At 49.3% G+C, this 20144-nt stretch overlaps 1 protein-coding gene across 6 annotated transcripts in view; it reads left to right on the top strand.

Moving 5' to 3' along the window:
• Positions 1-20144, top strand: part of LOC129814018 (histone-lysine N-methyltransferase 2C-like) — a 120024-nt gene that overhangs the window by 82396 nt on the left and 17484 nt on the right. For 4 of the 6 annotated variants that reach the window (XM_055866754.1, XM_055866751.1, XM_055866750.1 and 1 more), the window contains 24 exons: positions 2037-2143; positions 2258-2332; positions 2739-2951; positions 3495-3617; positions 4063-4188; positions 4410-4540; positions 5923-6127; positions 6259-6351; positions 6628-6675; positions 7721-7867; positions 8015-8047; positions 8187-8303; positions 8545-8695; positions 10616-10863; positions 11020-11093; positions 11496-11729; positions 11985-13961; positions 14208-14518; positions 14692-16304; positions 16474-16652; positions 16766-16829; positions 17046-17278; positions 17552-19393; positions 19936-20139. In XM_055866754.1, coding sequence (XP_055722729.1) covers positions 2037-2143; positions 2258-2332; positions 2739-2951; positions 3495-3617; positions 4063-4188; positions 4410-4540; positions 5923-6127; positions 6259-6351; positions 6628-6675; positions 7721-7867; positions 8015-8047; positions 8187-8303; positions 8545-8695; positions 10616-10863; positions 11020-11093; positions 11496-11729; positions 11985-13961; positions 14208-14518; positions 14692-16304; positions 16474-16652; positions 16766-16829; positions 17046-17278; positions 17552-19393; positions 19936-20139 — 8548 coding nt within the window. The remainder of the gene's footprint in view (positions 1-2036; positions 2144-2257; positions 2333-2738; positions 2952-3494; positions 3618-4062; positions 4189-4409; positions 4541-5922; positions 6128-6258; positions 6352-6627; positions 6676-7720; positions 7868-8014; positions 8048-8186; positions 8304-8544; positions 8696-10615; positions 10864-11019; positions 11094-11495; positions 11730-11984; positions 13962-14207; positions 14519-14691; positions 16305-16473; positions 16653-16765; positions 16830-17045; positions 17279-17551; positions 19394-19935; positions 20140-20144) is intronic. The other 2 variants (XM_055866753.1, XM_055866752.1) reach the window with 2 other exon arrangements.

Genomic DNA, 20144 nt, shown 5'->3' with positions numbered 1-20144 from the left:
CTGCCCCTTTATGGTACCCTTAACCCCAACTCCCTTCTGCCCCAACCCTTTATGGTACCCTTAACCCCAAACCCCTTCTCCTCCAGCCCCTTTATGGTACCCTTAACCCCAACCCCCTTCTCCTCCTGCCACTTTATGGTACCCTTAACCCCAACCCCCTTCTAGCCCTGCCCCTTTATGGTACCCTTAACCCCAACCCCCTTCCTCCTCCAGCCCCTTTATGGTACCCTTAACCCCAACCCCCTTCTCCTCTTGCCCCTTTATGGTACCCTTAACCCAAACCCCCTTCCTCCCCTGCCCCTTTATGGTACCCTTAACCCCAACCCCCTTCCTCCTCCAGCCCCTTTATGGTACCCTTAACCCCAACCCCCTTCTCCTCTTGCCCCTTTATGGTACCCTTAACCCCAACCCCCTTCTTACCCTGCCCCTTTATGGTACCCTTAACCCCAACTCCCTTTTACCCCAACCCTTTATGGTACCCTTAACCCCAACCCCCTTCTAGCCCTGCCCCTTTATGGTACCCTTAACCCCAACCCCCTTCCTCCCCTGCCCCTTTATGGTACCCTTAACCCCAACCCCCTTCCTCCCCTGCCCCTTTATGGTACCCTTAACCCCAACCCCCTTCTAGCCCTGCCCCTTTATGGTACCCTTAACCCAAACCCCCTTCCTCCCCTGCCCCTTTATGGAACCCTTAACCCCAACCCCCTTCTAGCCCTGCCCCTTTATGGTACCCTTAACCCCAACCCCCTTCCTCCTCCAGCCCCTTTATGGTACCCTTAACCCCAACCCCCTTCTCCTCTTGCCCCTTTATGGTACCCTTAACCCAAACCCCCTTCCTCCCCTGCCCCTTTATGGTACCCTTAACCCCAACCCCCTTCCTCCTCCAGCCCCTTTATGGTACCCTTAACCCCAACCCCCTTCTCCTCTTGCCCCTTTATGGTACCCTTAACCCCAACCCCCTTCTTACCCTGCCCCTTTATGGTACCCTTAACCCCAACTCCCTTTTACCCCAACTCCCTTTTACCCCAACCCTTTATGGTACCCTTAACCCCAACACCCTTCTCCTCCTGCCCCTTTATGGTACCCTTAACCCCAACCCCCTTCTCCTCTTGTCCCTTTATGGTATCCGTAACCCCAAACCCCTTCTCCTCTTGTCCCTTTATGGTACCCTTAACCCCAAACCCCTTCTCCTCCAGCCCCTTTATGGTACCCTTAACCCCAACCCCCTTCTCCTCCTGCCCCTTTATGGTACCCTTAACCCCAACTCCCTTCTGCCCCAACCCTTTATGGTACCCTTAACCCCAAACCCCTTCTCCTCCAGCCCCTTTATGGTACCCTTAACCCCAACCCCCTTCTCCTCCTGCCACTTTATGGTACCCTTAACCCCAACCCCCTTCTAGCCCTGCCCCTTTATGGTACCCTTAACCCCAACCCCCTTCCTCCTCCAGCCCCTTTATGGTACCCTTAACCCCAACCCCCTTCTCCTCTTGCCCCTTTATGGTACCCTTAACCCAAACCCCCTTCCTCCCCTGCCCCTTTATGGTACCCTTAACCCCAACCCCCTTCCTCCTCCAGCCCCTTTATGGTACCCTTAACCCCAACCCCCTTCTCCTCTTGCCCCTTTATGGTACCCTTAACCCCAACCCCCTTCTTACCCTGCCCCTTTATGGTACCCTTAACCCCAACTCCCTTTTACCCCAACCCTTTATGGTACCCTTAACCCCAACACCCTTCTCCTCCTGCCCCTTTATGGTACCCTTAACCCCAACCCCCTTCTCCTCTTGTCCCTTTATGGTATCCGTAACCCCAAACCCCTTCTCCTCTTGTCCCTTTATGGTACCCTTAACCCCAAACCCCTTCTCCTCCAGCCCCTTTATGGTACCCTTAACCCCAAACCCCTTCTCCTCCAGCCCCTTTATGGTACCCTTAACCCCAACTCCCTTCTCCCCCTGCCCCTTTATGGTACCCTTAACCCCAACCCCGTTGTCCCTCTGTCGTAACCCCAACCTCTTCTCCCTCTTCTTCCTCTCCCATAGATGGATCCATGGTTCCTGCCAGGGTCTCCATGCGGAAGAGGACGTGGAGAAAGCAGCAGACAGCAGCTTTGACTGCACCATGTGCCGTGTCCACAAGACCTCCAAGTGTAAGGACTACTACCTAGAGTATAGCCTTCTGAAACCTTGCTACTGTATCTGAGCCTTGCAGGCTGCAGCCAATTAATCCTTGGCTTTTGTGTCCCTCTTCACTGCATCAACAGCACTAGTGTCCAAGGCCAGAGACTCCATTGAGCCGGCAGTTATGACGCAAGTTGTCACAAAGGCTAAAGAAATGGGTAAGAAGAACATACGTCTGTCTGCCTTTTGTATTTTTAGATATTTCTTGTAGACATTTCTTGTCGATTGAGAGATCTTCATCTCAGAGTGGCCTTTTAACTCTTCAACTTAAAGGAAAACTCCACCCAAAAACGATCTTTTGGTATTTGTTTTATTGGTCCATTGTTGACATAAACCCAACATATTTTGCTTGTCAGCAATCAAGTTTTCAAGATATGTAACTTTCAAAATACAGAAATCATCACTGTATGATGCAAACACAGCATCATATGATGCAAAGGTTACATATCTTGAAAACGACTTTCAATCAACTTGGACAATCCAGTACATTCATTCATTCCAGTTCATCTAGGGCCATCATACATTACCATAACCGTGTGAGTTGTGTGTGCTTGTGCCTTTCAGACTTGGCGAGAACGTACACTCAGGACGGTGTGTGTCTGACGGAGTCGGGCCGGTGTCAGCTCCAGAGCCTGTCGGCCCCTGCGTCGCGGCGTAGGAAACCCAAGCCCAAGCTGAAGCTTAAGATCATCAACCAGAATAGTGTAGCAGTGCTTCAGGCCCCCCTGGACCTGCTGTCAGAACACTCCCGGGACGAGGACATGGAGGACCACAGAGGTGCCTGACTTTATGGATTTTTTTTCACAATAGTTTAATGGATCTTACCCCCAGCTCAGTATACAGCAAAAACAAAACAATAAATAAGGCACTTTTACAAAACATATGCAGTTTAGACATTGTCATTGATTGTCTTGAGAATGTAACCAGAGGGGCCTGACTTTAAATACAACAAGCTTGTCAGAAAACACTATGGACCAGTTTCCTGTACACAAATTAACATTAGTCCTGGATTAAGAAGCACCTTTCCTCTGAAATGGCAATAGTCCTTCACATTCTCAAATTCACATGACTCTTGACAGCAGACGAATGGGTGGTGGGGTAGAGTTGGGGGTGCACTTAGTTATGAGGTAAATTCCCAAAATGGAAAAATCCAGAAGTTCAATTAGGTTAATCTCTTGAAGATGACTGGAGTTGAAATTGAATTGACCCTGGGTGCTGTTGCTTGGGGGCAGGGGGTGTCTGTTGGTCCAGTCTGCAGACTGCTGGGTACTGCCCCTTGTCTGTCTGCTCATCACCTCTCACTCATTCACTCACTCGCAGAGACGGACCTCTCTCTGGACTGCGAGGGGAAGTCTGACTCGAGCCCGGAGCGAGAGCCAGCAGAAGACAAGTCCAAGGGGGCCGACGACAGCAAGAAGAGGAAGAGGAAGCCGTACCGGCCGGGTAGGGCACCTGATTGGAGGAGACAGCTCCTCTGGAGCGTGAAATGGTGCAGTACGTGCCGCACAGCTAGCCAAGCTCAGGGATGACAAGACAAGGCCTTGGAAGCAAAGAAAGAAAGAGGGCTCATTCCGGGGGTTATAAATGGTGTTTTCTGTAGTCTGGATTAAAGATGTTTCCCTATCTAGTGAAAAGCATTGAGCCGTGCTTTATTAAACCACCAAGAAGAAGACCCACGTGTTCGTTGTCCTCCCAACACCAATTTCCAAATTAAACCGAGATCAGTAGCATTCTAATAAAAGTTCCCTATGACAATTTGGATATTTTACTTGCTAGGAACCAGCAATCTTATCTCCCCCAATTTGTTTATAAGATTTTCACTGAGCAGTTGGAGAGTATGGAGTGATTGTTAGTTGTGTTGGTTCATTGTTGAATATCTCTTCCTCAGGCATCGGTGGCTTCATGGTGCGCCAGCGGAGCCGTCCAGGTCAGGGCCCAGGCAAGGCCAAACAATCCCTGAGCAGGAAGGATTCCTCTGGCTCTGTTTCTGAACCCCCCACAGGAAAGGAGGAGGGTCAGTTTTCACACAACTCATCTACCCAAGTCCAATGCATCTTCGATTGCTTTTGCCTGAACATCCTATTTCTACCTCTGTTGTACAAAGAGAAAAATGACTCCTGTTTTAATCATTGGTGCTAGTGATTTTTGTTTTCTTGTAGAATACATAAACCTAATAAACAGATTCTATATTTTTAAGGACAAGATTCTGATCCAAATGTTCTGCCCCTACTGCAGGCTGGGGAGAGGTGCTGCCTGACACCCCTTTGGAACAGACTCCCCCTGGGCTGGAGGCCCCAGAGAAGATCAAGAAACGCTACAGGAAGAAGAAAACCAAGCTAGAGGAGGCCTTTCCCACCTACCTGCAGGTCAGTCCCACATCTACATTATGACTCTGACATTTGTCTCAGGGTTTATGTGATTTGGAAGATGTCTTTTTGTTTTTAGAACTGAGGGAATATGTGCATCCATGATTTCCTGGCATAATTATAACGTTACAATCAGGCAACACGGAAATTTGGTATGCAAAGTGTTTGGAGTAGAGGCTGTCTTGCTGCAAAAAACATCTAAGGATCCTCCATATGCAGATAAATAATTGTCTGAATAAGCTGCCAATCCAAATGTCCACCATTTTCTGTATTTAAAAATCGAGGCAACCATTCGTAGATGCAGTAGCACCCTGACAGCCTGGAACGTCATGTTGCATTTACATAAAAAGTAGTTATCTCACCCAATGGGAGGCCTGAGAATACAGATAATACTCGGCATACTGCCTGGCAACAACTTAAAGATGAACCATTGGAGACGGCAGCCCCGTCTTTGTGCTTTCTTAAAGTAGGAGAGAATGCCTACAGGCCCTGAGTGGATAGCTTTACATCCTCTACTACTCTTCCTCTCCAAATGACCTCGGTTTGGGTGCATTACGTTTACATAAATGTTTTGTTATTTAGCAGACAGTCTTCTTCCGAGCGACTTACAATAAGTGCATTCGTATTAAGATAGTTAGGTGAGACAACATATCACAAACGTATCAAGAACATTTTCCCTTAAAGTATTAATCAGCTAAGTCAGTGCTAGTAGGAAAGGTAAGTGCCATTTGTTGGGGAGTGGGGGTGGTTGGGGAGGGAAGGCGTTGGGGGTGCCGTGAGTTCCTCTCTCTCTCCCTCACTCTTTATTTATCTCTCTCCCTCCCTTCGTCTCTCGTCTCAAACCCTGAGCTCTATGTCACCTTGTGTTGGCCCGAAACAGATGAGATGTGAGGAGGTGCATTAAGCCATGGGCATCTGTCACTGCTGGTCTGTACTCCACAGCAGGAGGGCCAGGCCCAGAGACCAAGTAAAACCTAAAGGGTCCCGACACCCAACACAGAGGAGCACATTGGATTAATTATTTAAATGGTAAGCTAGGCTTTTAATGTCCCAGCACAGTGGTTTGGCTGCAGCAGTCATGTGTCCATCCGCTGGAGAGATAAGACATTGCTGATGGGGAGATAGCGACGTGGATCCATCTACACTGGTAGAGAGAGAGAGTCCACTGACACGACTAGTGGCAAAAGCAGCAGAAGTGTTTGCCTCAATGCGTCTCCTTGTCAACTTTGTTTTGCATAGCATATAACAAAAGAAGAAATGAGAACAGAAGGGATGGAACATGTTTCTGTGTCTCTTGATAAAAGGTGGGAGATATCAAAGGTTGACAGTTATCCTGAAGTATGGTGGGTCTATGGAGAATTGACCCATGTTGTGTTGTCTAGGAGGCGTTCTTCGGTAAGGACCTGCTGGATAAGAGCAAGCAGCAGGCGGTGGAGTCTGGCCTAATGGAGGAGGGCCAAGCAAGGGCCGGAGCCGCGCCCCAGAGGGACAGGAAGCAACCCACCACCAGCTTCCTGGACCCCTCCTCGGACCCCCTCCTCAGTGTGACCTCGGGCACGTCCAGACCCACCAGACCACCAGGACCTCGTATGTATTACACAGATACACATAGAGACACTCACACACACACACATGCTCGCACGCACGCTCACACACACACGCACTCTTGTCCATTGATCCATGCTGTGGTTCCTGACTGTCTGTCTTCTCATCTACAGAGCCCTCTGAAGAACCTCTAGTGGATCTGTCTGAGGTTCTCAACACGGATGCAGATCTCCTGGGAATGCTGGGGAAACAGACAGGTGACTCTGGTATGTCACTGATCTCTGAGGCTGTCATAGTGTGAGGAGTTTACTGCCAGCCTGGGATGTCTTGCTGTCTGTCTTTTCAAAATGTCACTTTCTCTTGTCACATACTTTTCATAATTATTTTGGACATCTTGTGTTTTGTTTGATCTTTATTTGACGTTGTTTCAGGTGTGTTTTGTGTGTTTTTTGTTAATTTCTTTCCAGTTTGGTTTCCTTGCTCTGTCTCCACTCTGTTTTATTCACTCATCTTGTGTCTTGATTTGGGTTGTGTTTCTGTAGGTCTTGATGTTTTCCATTTCCAAGTTGACACCTCACCACCTCCTTTTGGTAAGGGCTCCATGGCATTAGTAGCAATAGTACATTCACATTAATTTACCGTGTCTGTGGCACGCTTTTTAATTAGGCTGACTTCATCGCTTAAGTCAAGGAAGTGAGGACGTGTGTGTGTGTGTGTGTGTGTGTGTGTGTGTGTGTGTGTGTGTGTGTGTGTGTGTGTGTGTGTGTGCGTCCGCACATTGGGGTGTGAGAGTGCTTCTTTGTGCTCATCTTTACATGCATGCTCTCATGTGGTCAACAATAGCCTCTCACATATAAAAGGTGTCCCCGTCCTTTGTTTGTTTTTTGGTTCAGTTTGTGACATTCAAGGCAAACCGACTTTAGAAACGTGAGAGTGATTCAGATTCTCACTGAAACAATCGGTCAAGGACGGGCTCTCTATTCAAACTCAGAAAATGAACAATTTAGAGGCAAACTATTTAGAGAGAATGAGAGGCCTTGGTGAGTGGCCTTCAATATAGTGATGATACCGAAGGTCTCAGTCTCTCTCGTCCCTGCTCTGTGATTGGTGGAGAATGGCTTAGCAACTCCACTGAGGCCAATATGCTTCCTTTGTTCTTTCTCAGTAAATACTTAAGATTCACTCAGTATTTATTTGATGAAATAAAAAGTATTGGTAGCTCAGTTTGCAGCAGTCGTCCTGATGTTGATAGATAGATGGATGGATGGAATGTGTTTTGAGAGGATAGTAGAGATTGTGTTGAGATTCAGAGATTCATCTCAAAGGATAGCCTTCATGAGTAATCCTGCTAAGCTAGCACCGTTATCATCTTTATTTAATTTCCACACAATGCAGCTATTCCCCTTATTTTATTCAAATGAGATTCAAAGTTTATTAGCTAGATAAAGTTCTAATTAAAATTGCTGAAGGATACATGTTTTAATCTACATTATATAGAGAATAAACACAGAATCACAGATTGATTGCACTAAGCTTTGAAGTCCGTCTACCTTGCATAGTTGTTAGTGTGTACCTTTGCGAACACGTGTGTTATTCAATGTGTCTGTGTGTGTACAAATGTGTGTGTTTCCTCAGCTGGTCTGGACATTGGACCCCTGACAGACAGCTCCCCAGCACAGTCTCAGTCCGGCCGGAGGCCACTCCGTACGCTCCCAGATGAACATCTGGACGGGATCCTCAGTCCAGAGCTGGAGATGGTTGACGGTCTGGAGATGGCTGACGGTCAGTAAGGGGCCTGGTGGTCAACACCAGGTCTTATGCTGACATCTGTTTTTCAGAACCTACATAGACACTTCACTTCTTGGTATAGCTCTGATCACGGAGTATCCATTTACTGAGGTAAATAATCTATTTTTCTTCTGGTTTTAGAATCGATTCTCAGCAAACTCTACAAAATACCAGGTTGGTTATTAGTAATCACTATTTTTGTAATCACTCTGTCCGTCCCCCCCTTCAGAGAACCAGGGTTAAACATAACCGAACATTAGTATTATCTGTCTCTATCAGTTTTAACTGTGTTCTCTGTTGGTGCCCCCCATAGAGCTGGAGGGGAAGGATGTGGAGGACCTGTTCACTGCCGTCCTGAGCCCCAGCCATCCACCACAGCTGCCTCACCCCCACTGCCCACCTGGAGCCAGCCTGACACACCCTCATGCAGGTATGATACCTATATTGATCCTGTAGCAGTTACTGGCAGTCTTTCGCTCTTATCTGAATATTTTATCAGACCTATGTGACCAGCTGGGTCTTTAGTGTACCACAAGACAGCCCACTGAGATAAAGCCTAGGCATTAGCTCTGGGAGCCAATGCAAGTATTCAGGTCTCAGGTGAGGTTGCTTGTCACTAATGTGTTTGTCCAAAGTAATGCGTTGATATAATAATTTGTTGTTCCATACAGGGAATGCCATGTTTCCACGGATGCCAATGATAAACGGGCTGATGGGACCTAACCAACGATTCCCTCTGAATCCGTCCCATCCCGGAGCAGATCCATGTATCCCAGATAACTTCTCCCCCCTCCACCGCATGCCTTTCACTGATAATCCAAGGTACTAACTGCAAAACATACCTTGCTCTGGAAAGCACTCTCTCTATCCACATAATGATCTGACAAACTGTAATGAATGCTATGTCATACATGTCTGATAGTATTTGAATGTATCTGCCTAACATTTACATTTTAGTCATTTAGCAGACGCTCTTATCCAGAGCAACTTACAGTTAGTGCATTCATCTTTAGATAGCTAGGTGGGACAACCACATATCTCAGTCATAGTAATTAGCATAACTACACGATTCAAACACATCACATTGCAAGCATTGCCAGTGACTCAGTTACTGGAGGAAGCTTGTGGTCTACCAAACAATGAAAATGATAACTACATGTTTTTTTGTACAGTACCAGTCAAAAGTTTGGACACACCTACTCATTCAAGGGTTTTTCATTATTTCTACTATTTTCTATACCATGAAATAACCATGAAATAACCATGAACCATAACCATGAAATAACACACATGGACTCATGTAGTAAACAAAAAAGTGTTAAACAAATCAAAATTTATTTTATATTCTTCAAAGTAGCTACCCTTTGCCTTGATGACAGCTACTGTATGCACACTCTTGGCATTCTCTCAACCAGCTTCATGAGGAATGCTTTTCCAACAGTCTTGAAGGAGTTCCCACATATGCTGAGCACTTGTTGGCTGCTTTTCCTTCACTCTGCGGTCCAACTCATCCCAAATCATCTCAATTGGGTGGAGGTCGGGTGATTGTGGAGGCCAGGTCATCTGATGAAGCACCCCATCACTCTCCTTATTGGTCAAATAGCCCTTACACAGCCTGGAGGTGTGTTTTCGGTCATTGGCCTGTTGAAAAAAAATTATGGTCCCAACAAGAGCCAACCTGATGGGATGGCGTATTGCTGCAGAATGCTGTGGTAGTCATGCTGGTTAAGTGTGCCTTGAATTTTTAAATAAATCACAGACAGTTTCAGTTCCTCCATGCTTTACAGTGGGAAATAAACATGCAGAGATCATCCATTCACCAACCACACCGCATCTCACAAAGACACGCCGGATGGAATCAAAAATCTCAAATTTGGACTCTTCAGACCAAAGGACAGATTTCCACTAGTCTAATGTCCATTGCTCGTGTTTCTTAGCCCAAGCAAGTCTCTTCTTCTAATTGGTGTCCTTTAGTAGTGGTTTCTTTGCAGCAATCGACCATGAAGGCCTGATTCATTCAATCTCCTCTGAACAGTTGATGTTGAGATGTGTCTGTTACTTGAACTCTGTGATGCATTTATTTGGCCTGCAATCTGAGGTGCAGTTAACTCTAATGAACTTATCCTCTGCAGCAGAGGTAACTCTGGGTCTTCCATTCCTGTGGCGGTCCTCATGAGAGCCAGATTCATCATAGCACTTGATGGTTTTTGCGACTGCACTTGAATAAACTTTCGAAGTTCTTGAAATTTTCCGCATTGACTGACCTTAATGTCTTAAAGTTATTATGGACTGTCGTTTCTCTTTGCTTATTTCAGCTGTTCTTGCTGTAATATGGACTTTTACCAAATAGGGCTATCTTCTGTAAACCCCCCCACCTTGTCACAACACAACTGATCGGCTCAAACACATTAAGAAGAAAGATATTCCACAAGTTAACTTTTATCAAGGTACACCTGTTAATTGAAATGCGTTCCAGGTGACTACCTCATGAAGCTGGTTGAGAGAATGCCAAGAGTGTGCAAAGGGTGGCTACTTTGAAGAATCTCAAATATAAAATATATTTAGTGTTACACTTCTTTGGTTACTACATGATTCCATATGTATTATTTAATAGTTTTGATGTCTTCACTATTATTCTACAATGGAAAGAAGAAAGAAAAAACCTTGAATGATTTGGTGTGTCCAAACTTTTGACTGGTCCTGTAAATTTCTCAAATCTGTGTTCTTATGTCCTTCCTACAGGGACAGGAAGTTTAATCAGATGGCCAGAGAGGCAGTGGGTTCGTGGCAGGGGGGTCCAGGTCCTGTCCACGGTGGCCCAGGCCCCACCCCTCTTCCTGGAGCTGAGGGGGGCGAGGCGGAGGCCATGTCCAATGCCCAGAGGAGCACACTGAAGTGGGAGAAGGAGGAGACGCTGGGGGAACTAGCCACTGTGGCCCCTGTCCTCTACACCAATGTCAACTTCCCCAGCCTAAAGGATGAGTTCCCAGGTGTGTGTCCCAGTCACATCTTTGTGCATATCCAGCCATTACCATGACTTCATTTACAATTGAAGATGGTATCAGAATTGAAGATGATATCAGATGTCCTTCTTGAGCTGCAAGCATGTTGTTTGTCTAATATAAAAAAATATATTGTCACTTTAGACTGGTCTACAAGAGTCAAACAGATTGCAAAGCTGTGGAGGAAGGCAAGTTCGCAAGACAGGGCCCCGTATGTGGTAAGATGCCTTTATTTCTGCTTAGATTACATTGTCCCCAGTAGACATCCATTGGAAATGTGAGAATCCCAAATAATTGATTCTGATCTGGTATTTTTTTATGAGTCAGACTAAAAGTGTTTAATCATTTTTTGAAATAGCCACTGCTATTTCAAATCCAGCCATTCACAGATGACCTTTTTAACAGAAGAACCACAGTTCTCAGGGTTAACCTCACACAGAACCTGTAATTACGTTCAGGAGAAGTAATTTTATTTGGCAGAGGCCATGTTTTAAGGACATGCACTTGATAAAAAATCTACTGAAAAAAACTAACTAGTAGGTTTCCATGGCACCAACTGAAATTATTTATTCTGTTTGTGTCTGCACGCGTGTGTGTCTGCGACTGATTTTGCTCTGCAGCAAAAAGCGAGGGACAACCGGGCTGCTCTGCGCATCAACAAGGTTCAGATGTCCAACGAGAGTCTAAAGAGGCAGCAGTCGCAGCAGCTGCCGCTGTCCCAGCTGCCCCCGGCCTCACTGCAGCCTCCCGACGAGGTGTTTGACCCCAACATACCACTAGACACAGACTTGCTCTTTAAGGACCCTTTGAAACCCAAAGAGTCAGAGCATGAGCAAGAGTGGAAGTTTAGACAGGTAAGGTTGTATTCAGAGAGGTGAGGTAATAGTGTGTGCAGGCAGGTTAGTATGCTAGTGTGTGTGAGAAGCAACCAGTTCAGATGCAGTTTAGGAAGTCTTCTCCCCCCTCCAAAAAAAACAAAACACAGTAGTTAAATAGTCTCCTTTTTGGTCTTTTGGGATTTAGGGTGCTAAGCAAACATGCATTGCTTGTTCAGGTTACTATTTGAAAGACTAAACATGTTTTGCCCTTTCATCCTGTTCCTACAACAGCAAATGAGACAGAAAAGCAGGCAGCAAGCCAAGATCGAAGCCACCCAGAAGCTGGAGCAGGTGAAGAATGAGCAGCTGCAGCAGCAGCAACAGCAGTCAGGCAGCCAGTCGGAGGGAGACGGTAACAACAGCGGCAACCAGAGTCCTTCCTCCCAGCACGGCAGCAACGGCAGCATGTCCCCCATGCAGCACAGCACTGGGGGGAAAGAGGGCTTCATCCAACGTCAACTCCCAGGGACGCCCACCTCGGGGCCCCCTGAAAAAGTGTTCCTGCGGCCCCCTCCTCCCCCTCCTTCAGGGGGGTCCTCTCAGCCCCAGTCCCCCCAGGTGTTCTCCCCTGGCTCATCCAGCTCCAGACCCTCTTCTCCCTGGGACCCCTATGCCAAGATGGTAGGGACCCCCAGACCTCCAACTCTGGGGCCCAGCGCGTGTCGCAGGATGTCCATGGAGTCTGGCAAGTCTCCCACCTCTTTGATGGAGCAACAGGACAGAGGGAGGCTCACGTCTCCGGCTCATGAGGCTTTCGGCTCCCCCACGTCTATGAGTAGGGAGATGGATCCCTATGCCAAGCCCCCTGACACCCCCAGGCCTGTTGCTGGGGACATTGACCCCTTCCTAAAGCCTATGTGCCCACCCAGAGTCAACCAGGGTCCCCAGGGAAGGCCCCTGATAGGCTCTCCAGTGCGTGGAGACCCTTACTCTAGACCCATGATCCGCCAAGAGGCCTACCAACGAATGGCTCAGAACAGGATGATCCTGTCAGACCCTTACTCCAGACCTCTGTTAGCTCCCATCCCGGGGAGCAACGAGCAGGGCTCAGTCCCTCAGTCTTTGTTCAAGACCCCCATGCCTCCACCCCAGGCCCAGGACCCCTTCAACAGACCAATGCCTCATCCCCCAGACCGGTTCTCTCAGCAGGGAGACCCCTACACTCAGGCCCCTCTGACCCCTCGACCTCATGATAGCTTCACCAGTCCAACGAGGATGGCCCAGCACCATACCCAGGGCCACCCCTTCCCCCAGCCCGGCCCAATGGCACAGTTACCCAACCGAAACCCTTACGCCCATGCTCCCTCTACTCCAAGGCCCGACCACTTCACATATGACCCCTTTGCCCAACCCCCAGGACCCTCATCAGACCCCTATGCTCAGATGCCAGGTACCCCTAGACCTATGAATGACCTTATCAGCCAACTTCCTGGAAACAGACCATTCTTTGAGTCCGGCTATGCTCGACCTCCAGGCACTCCTCGTCCAAACGACAACTACAGCCAATCATCTGACCCTTATTCCCAGCAACCCAACACCCCTCGCCCTGGTATGAACCATTTCCACCACCCTCACCCACACCCCCAGCCCCCCGGTCAGAGGATGTCCCCCGGGCACTCCATGGATCCCTACACACAGCAACCTGGAACCCCTCGGCCCCCCAGGTTCTCAAAGTCCCCAGGCAGCCAGCGACTAGCCCCCATGGATCCTTACGCTAGTCAACCTGGAACACCCAGGCCTTTGAGCAGTGACATGTTCTCCCAGACCCCCAGGCCTATGCTGAATGACCCGTACGCCCAGGCTCCAAGCACCCCACAGCCAGGGATGGGTTCTGACAGGCTGAGCAGACTGCAGGGGCAGAGACCTGGTCCCATGGGGAACCAGGATCCCTTCTCCCCTCCTCAAAGCGTTAGGCTCCAAGATGCTCCCTTTCCACACCCTGGGTCACAGACACCAAAGCATCACGGTGGGATAGCCGATGAGGGATTTTCTCCGCCGCCGTCCAGACGGCCCAACCAGACGCCTATCCATGATCCTTACGAGCAGACACCCATGACCCCACGTCCACAGCCAGCAGACAGACCAGATATGAAGGAGCAGCAAGGCCAGGACCCTGGAGGACAGCTGCAAAACCCCTCCCAGATGCCTGGAACCCCTTCGGAGGTTCAGAGTGTTTCTCTGGCCGACAGTGAGGAGAGACTCAAACAGGTAGGAGGACTGACGCTATTTAAACTGCTCTTATCTTCATTTAAAGTATTATCTTCCAGATAAATTTCACCCGTTTCAGTATTCACTTAAATAAACATTTGTATCCCTTGGCAAGCTTGAAGCCACGGTGATTAATAGCTAATACATTTCTATCACTTTTTTTTCAATCAAATATTCAGTAGAGTTCTGGCATGAAACATGAATTATCTTAGTTGGAGGTCTGACAGCTCGTGTTGTTTTATTTAGCGTCAACGCATCCGAGAACTGATCCTGAAGCAGCAGCAGCAGAGGAGTGTCATCCGCCAGGAGAGCGCTGGTATCATGGCCCCTGGCCCTGGGACACCTCGACCCTGGCCGCACGAGGGCCACGGACAACAGGGCGAGATGTTCAGCCGGCCCCCTCCACCTTACCCTGGACCGAGCCCCATGAGCGGACCAATGAGGTTCCCTGGATCTGGACCCTTCCCAGGGGACCAGCGAAGCCCTTTCCCTAATGAGAGCCAGTTCCCCATAGGACAATACTCGGGTGATCCTAATATCAGACATCAGGGGCCAAGGTTTGTAACTGGAACTACTGTCCTTACAGATTTAATAAATAAGACTTTATTTTTTATATGACTCATGAATTTCTTAGTCTACGAAAAAACAGAGTCATTCTAGATTGAATGTGTCGGAGGAAACTCGGCACTGGAATATGTGTTGAAATGTATTTTTTCTTTCGATTGCTCAGGTTTGCATTTCCACCTGGTGGGCCGGGACCTCATGGTAGCCAGGAGTTCTTCCCCAGAGGCCCTCACCCCATGCAGGACATTCACCCGGGGATGAGACGCTCCATGTCTGTAGATATGGCCAAATCCATGGGGGGCAACCCTATGGGGCTCCCCCAGCATTTCCCTCCTAGCGGTGTGCCAATGCAACAGCACAACATTATGGGCCAGCCTTTCATCGAGCTGAGACACAGAGCCCCTGACAGCAGGCTTCGTCTCCCTTTCGGGTCCTCTGGCATGCAAGGGAACAACATGGATCCCGACCTCCAGCCCCAGAGGCCTCCTGGTTTCATGGGAGGGCCTGAATTCCGGTTGCCTCCAAACCAAGGCCCCAGGATGATGATGGAGTCAATGGGGGACCAGCAGATGAGCCAAGGCCAGCTGTCCTCCAACATTGAGAACCTCCACCAGCATCAGCAGGCCCAGATGCAAGGGGGAGCCATGCCAAGGCAAGCCCAGCTAATGAGGTCCATGAGCCAGCCTGCTTCGAACAAGACCCAGGGTATGTCAGCTCCTTCCATGATGATACCTGGGCCTTCTGCTGGGAAGAGTGATGGTCAGGGAGGAGTCTCCATGGCTAACAACAATGACGGAGTGGACGACAAACTGGACACAGTCGAATCGGCCGTCAAAGACCTGGAAGATGTTGAGGTGAAAGACCTAGTCGATGCCGATCTGGACAACCTAAATCTGGATCCGGAAGAAGACGGCAAAGACCTAGACCTAGAGACCAATGACCTGCACCTGGACGACTTCCTGACGTCGGGGAAGTTCGACATCATTGCGTACACGGACCCCGACCTGGACGACGTCAAGAAGGACTTGTTCAATGAGGAACTGGACCTTAATGACCCCATGGAAGACCACAGCGACGCCTGTGACTTCCAGAAGGCCTTGTCTGAGAAGAGGAGTTCTAGCTGTGGCGGAGCTGCATCTTCCTTCTCCAATTTGACGTCTGGAATGGGGAAGTCAGAGGGAATGGCCGAGAAGACAGCTGATGTGAAACAGGAAGTGAACTGCCGCCAGAGCTCCGCCTCCTCCCTGCCTTCGGAGTATAAGATCAAAATGGAGGACAAAGACAACCTGTCTCAGACGTCCAATGAGAGGACAGAGCAACAAGCAGACGGAAACACTAACAAACAATCAGGAGTGCTCTCTGCCTCCACGCCAGTACTCTCTAGCTTACTAATCAAGCAGCAACCAGAGGACTCCACCTGTGACAATCAAGGCAGTGGTAACTCTATGACACAGCCAAACCAAGACACTCAGAACAACTCTGGACTTAGTATGGGATCTCAAACCAGGGATCCAACTAACAGGGGAGAAGAAGAAGGAGAAGCATCCATGTCTACCTTTGAGATGGACCAGAGTGGGTTGACCCCGGCTCAGCAGGCCCTGTTGGCCCAGACATTGGGCCAGGCGGGGCCAGGGGGGCACAGACCCCTGCTGCTGGAGGAGCAGCCCCTCCTCCTACAGGACCTGCTGGACCAGGAGAGGCAGGAGCAGCAGCAGCAGAGGCAGATGCAGGCCATGATCAGACAACGCTCCTCTAGTGACTCTTTTTTCCCCAACATTGGTAACTAGACATTTTTTGTTTAGGCTAAATGCTTTATGCCAGTTCAAACGAGTTATTCACTTTCACATTGATATGAGTAGTAAACAGTATAAATGTCAGTGATATGCATAGAGGAATTTGTGTCTTTTGTAATGGGCAAGTTGCTGACCGCACTCTTTTTTGTCTGCAGATTTTGACGCCATCACTGACCCTATAATGAAAGCAAAGATGGTCGCTCTGAAAGGCATCAACAAAGTCATGGTTCAAAACAACATGGGGATGACACCAATTGTCATAAACAGGTTTCAAGCTGGTCCTGCGGCACCATGTCCTGAAAGCACCCCTGTTCCTCCACAGGCCGCTGGACAGGTAACTGAAACACTTAACCAAGTCAGCTCTTTTAAGTCGTCTTTCATACACAAAGCATACTAGGAAAACACAAATTATAACATCAATTTATTGTTTGTCAATTTCAAAACCAGGATGGCAAGCTGACACCCTCAGTGACAAGGCCCAATCCTCCCAATTTTGGACCAGGTTTTGTCAGTAAGTTCACCTCTGTTAACATTCACAGTGGTCAATAAATGTCTCCTTTTGATTTATGAGCCATAGTTCAATAATGGTATAAATCTGTCAAATAAAAAATTCTGTCTCCCCCTCAGATATTTTTCCGCTTTATCAGGCTTAGCCCAAAATGCTTTTGTAATAAATATTGTTAATGCACATAAGTACTATGAAAACTCACTCTGTCGCTTCCCTCAGACAATGCTCAGAGGGCTCAGTACGAGGAATGGCTCCAGGAGACCCAGCAGCTGCTCCAGATGCAGCAGAAGTTTCTGGAGGAGAAGATCGGCGCCCACAGAAAGTCCAAGAAGGCCCTGTGTGCCAAGCAGAGGACGGCTAAGAAGGCTGGAAGGGAGTTCCCTGAGGAGGACGCAGAGCAGCTCAAACACGTGACGGAGCAGCAGGGTGTAGTGCAGAAACAGCTGGAGCAGGTACTTAATGTCACTTTCTTCATCAGTACTATACCACTGTCTTACCCTAACACTAGGCTATGCCCTCAATTCAACCCTCAAACTGCCCTTGCTTGGAACTAAGTTTTGACTTTTTTTCCTTCAGTTGACCAAACATCCTTTCAAGGCTCCTTGTAATTGTCATAATTATGTATTGAATTATGTTAATACAAATGTTGAATTGTTATTGTCTGTCTTGCCAGCTGTTTGTCCAAGTTCTTATGTAATATATATTTTTGGTTCTTGTCCTTTCAGATCCGGAAGCAGCAGAAAGAGCATGCTGACCTGATCGAGGAGTATGGTGTGAAGCAGCAGCAGGGTGGCAGTGTCAGGCCTCCCACTGTGATGCCAGCAGCAGTGCCAGGGATGCCACCAATACAAGGCGGCCCTGCCGGCATTGTACGAAGTGGGCCTCCAATGAACCACCCATCTATGAACCACATGGTGCAGCAGGTGCCAATCCATCCAGGCCAGCCAAACGCCCCCCCAACACGAATGCCCATGCCCAACGCACCAGCAGGCTGGCATCCTGGAGCTCCCATGCCCATGGGCGGACCCAATATGCCCCCTCAGGTTCCCATGGGAAACCCAGCTCAGCAGCCTCAACTGCCCATGGGCAACCTGCCTCAGCAGCCCCCACAGATGCCCCAGCAGATGCCTCCCCAAATGCCCCAGCATATGCCTCCCCAAATGCCCCAGCAGATGCCACCCCAAATGCCCCAGCAGATGCCTCCCCAAATGCCCCAGCAGATTCCTCCCCAAATGCCCCAGCAGATGCCCATGGAAAACCAGCCTCAGCCTCAACCCAGCGGGGTCAAACCCCCACAGGGCTCTGGTTTGAAGTTTGACGACAACAACCCGTTCAGTGAGGGCTTCCAGGAGAGAGAGCGTCGGGAGAGGCTGAGAGAGCAGCAGGAGAGGCAGAGGGTCCAACTAATGCAGGAAGTAGAACGTCAGCGCGCCATAAAACAACGCATGGAGATGGAACAGCAAGGCATGCTGGGGCCTGACGGGGGGAACATGGTGCCCCTCTCTCAGATGCCGTTCTTCAATGCTGAGCTGCCACAGGACTTCATGCAGCAGTTAGGACCGATGTTCCCCCTGCAGCAGCCCATGCAGCCAGGGATGGGCTCTCCTCCCGGGACCTTCATACAAGGTGGAGACCGGAGGGCCATAATGGGTAACGGGATGATTCCTCAGGACACGGGACCTGGTTTTGGGCCTGATAACATGGTACTACAGGGTAACTTCACCCAGGGTCCACCCAGACCCCGGAGGTTCAGCGGCCCAGGCGCGATGCCACAGATGCCCGGAGAAGGCCCTCCAGTTGGGGGCGGCAACTCCACCACGCCCCTGCCTTCCAACTTCCCCGGCTCGGGTCAGTCTCTGATCCAGCTCTACTCCAACATCATCCCGGATGAGAATGGCAAGAAGAAAAGAAACAGGAAGAAGAAGAAAGACAATGACGATGCAGATTCTGTGAAAACGCCGTCCACGCCGCGCTCTGACCTGACTGCCCCTCTGACGCCCTGCCGGTCAGACACATCCTCCACACCCACCAGGAACAACGCTCACCTCTTCGGGGACCAAGACCTTTCCAGGTCCCCCTTACTTGGCTCCTCCACCTCTACCCCCAGCCATAGCCACTCAGAGCTGGAGAGGCAGCTCTCTGGAGGGCTGGGTGGTGCTGGACAGCCTGTAGGGATGGGTAGCCTCCCATCAGACATCTCCCTAGCCAGGGCCCAAGCTCTGGAGCAGGAGCGCATCCTCAGCAACATCAAGCTGGAGCAGACTGAGAGCACCGAGTGCCACGGACCCAGAGATGGCACCTCCTCGCACATGGGCTCAGGGATGGGCACGGTGAAGGAGGAAGGTGGAGCTGCAGTACAGAGCCCCTCCCACGGCGGGGGAGCAAAAGGGGAATCTGGGGGTAACAACGAGCTCCTCAAACACCTGTTGAAGAACAGGCAGACGCCTCTTAATGGACCAGGGCTTCCCCACCAACGGTCAGACAAGAGCCTGAGGTCTGAGGAAGAGGAGGCGGATGCAGACTGCAAGGCCCTGCTGCTAAGGCAGAGCTCCATGGACAGCAACGGGGTGAGTCGGTCTGGTAGATGAGGCATGGCAGTGGAGGTTGGTGAAGGCTCATTGTAACAGTTGGGATGGAATAAATGGAACGATCCAGTTCCATTCATTACAATGAGTCTATCCTCCGATTTTTCCCTCCACCAGCCTCCATTGAGTCACAGTGACCGCTAGCTTGCTATGTAGGTAGGTGAGCAGTCAGTGTGAGTCACAGCCAAGCCAAATAGGCTCTGAGTCTTGTTCAGTGAATCAGTCCAATGGGTTGCTGCCTGTGACAAACTGCTGTGAGTCATAGTAGGAGGCAGTATTTTAGGCTGAGTCATGATTCATGAAATGGTCTCTCAGATCTTCTCCTGCTAAAAATAATGGTGGTGTTGGCAGAAATACCCAAAAGGCTTAAGAGTTGTGAATTGTAAAAGTTATTTATGAACAGCGTGGTGTCATGTTTTTTTTATATAGATAATTTTATATTTTTGTGATTACCGATAAACGAAACACTGCTTTCTTACCAGTGTCTATGACAATTGACAAAGTACTCATCTACCTTCTCCCAGGCGTACTCAGACGGACAGCTCTCTGGCCTCCCAGAGTTCCCAGGACCACTGCTCACAGGACAGGAGAAAAGGAAAGGCAGGAACAAGAGGAACCCCAAAGGAGGAGAGAGGCCCGCCTCTCGTTACAAGAAGAGGAAGAAAGAAGGGGAGGAGAAGCAACTGGTGCACTCCAGCACTGATACACTAATGACCCAGCTCAAACAGGTAGG

Source organism: Salvelinus fontinalis, chromosome 17 (assembly GCF_029448725.1).
Source record: "Salvelinus fontinalis isolate EN_2023a chromosome 17, ASM2944872v1, whole genome shotgun sequence".
In the NCBI taxonomy this organism is placed as follows: Eukaryota; Metazoa; Chordata; class Actinopteri; order Salmoniformes; family Salmonidae; genus Salvelinus; species Salvelinus fontinalis.
The sequence above is the reverse complement of the archived record's forward strand: the minus strand, read 5'-3'. Positions and strand labels throughout refer to the sequence as shown.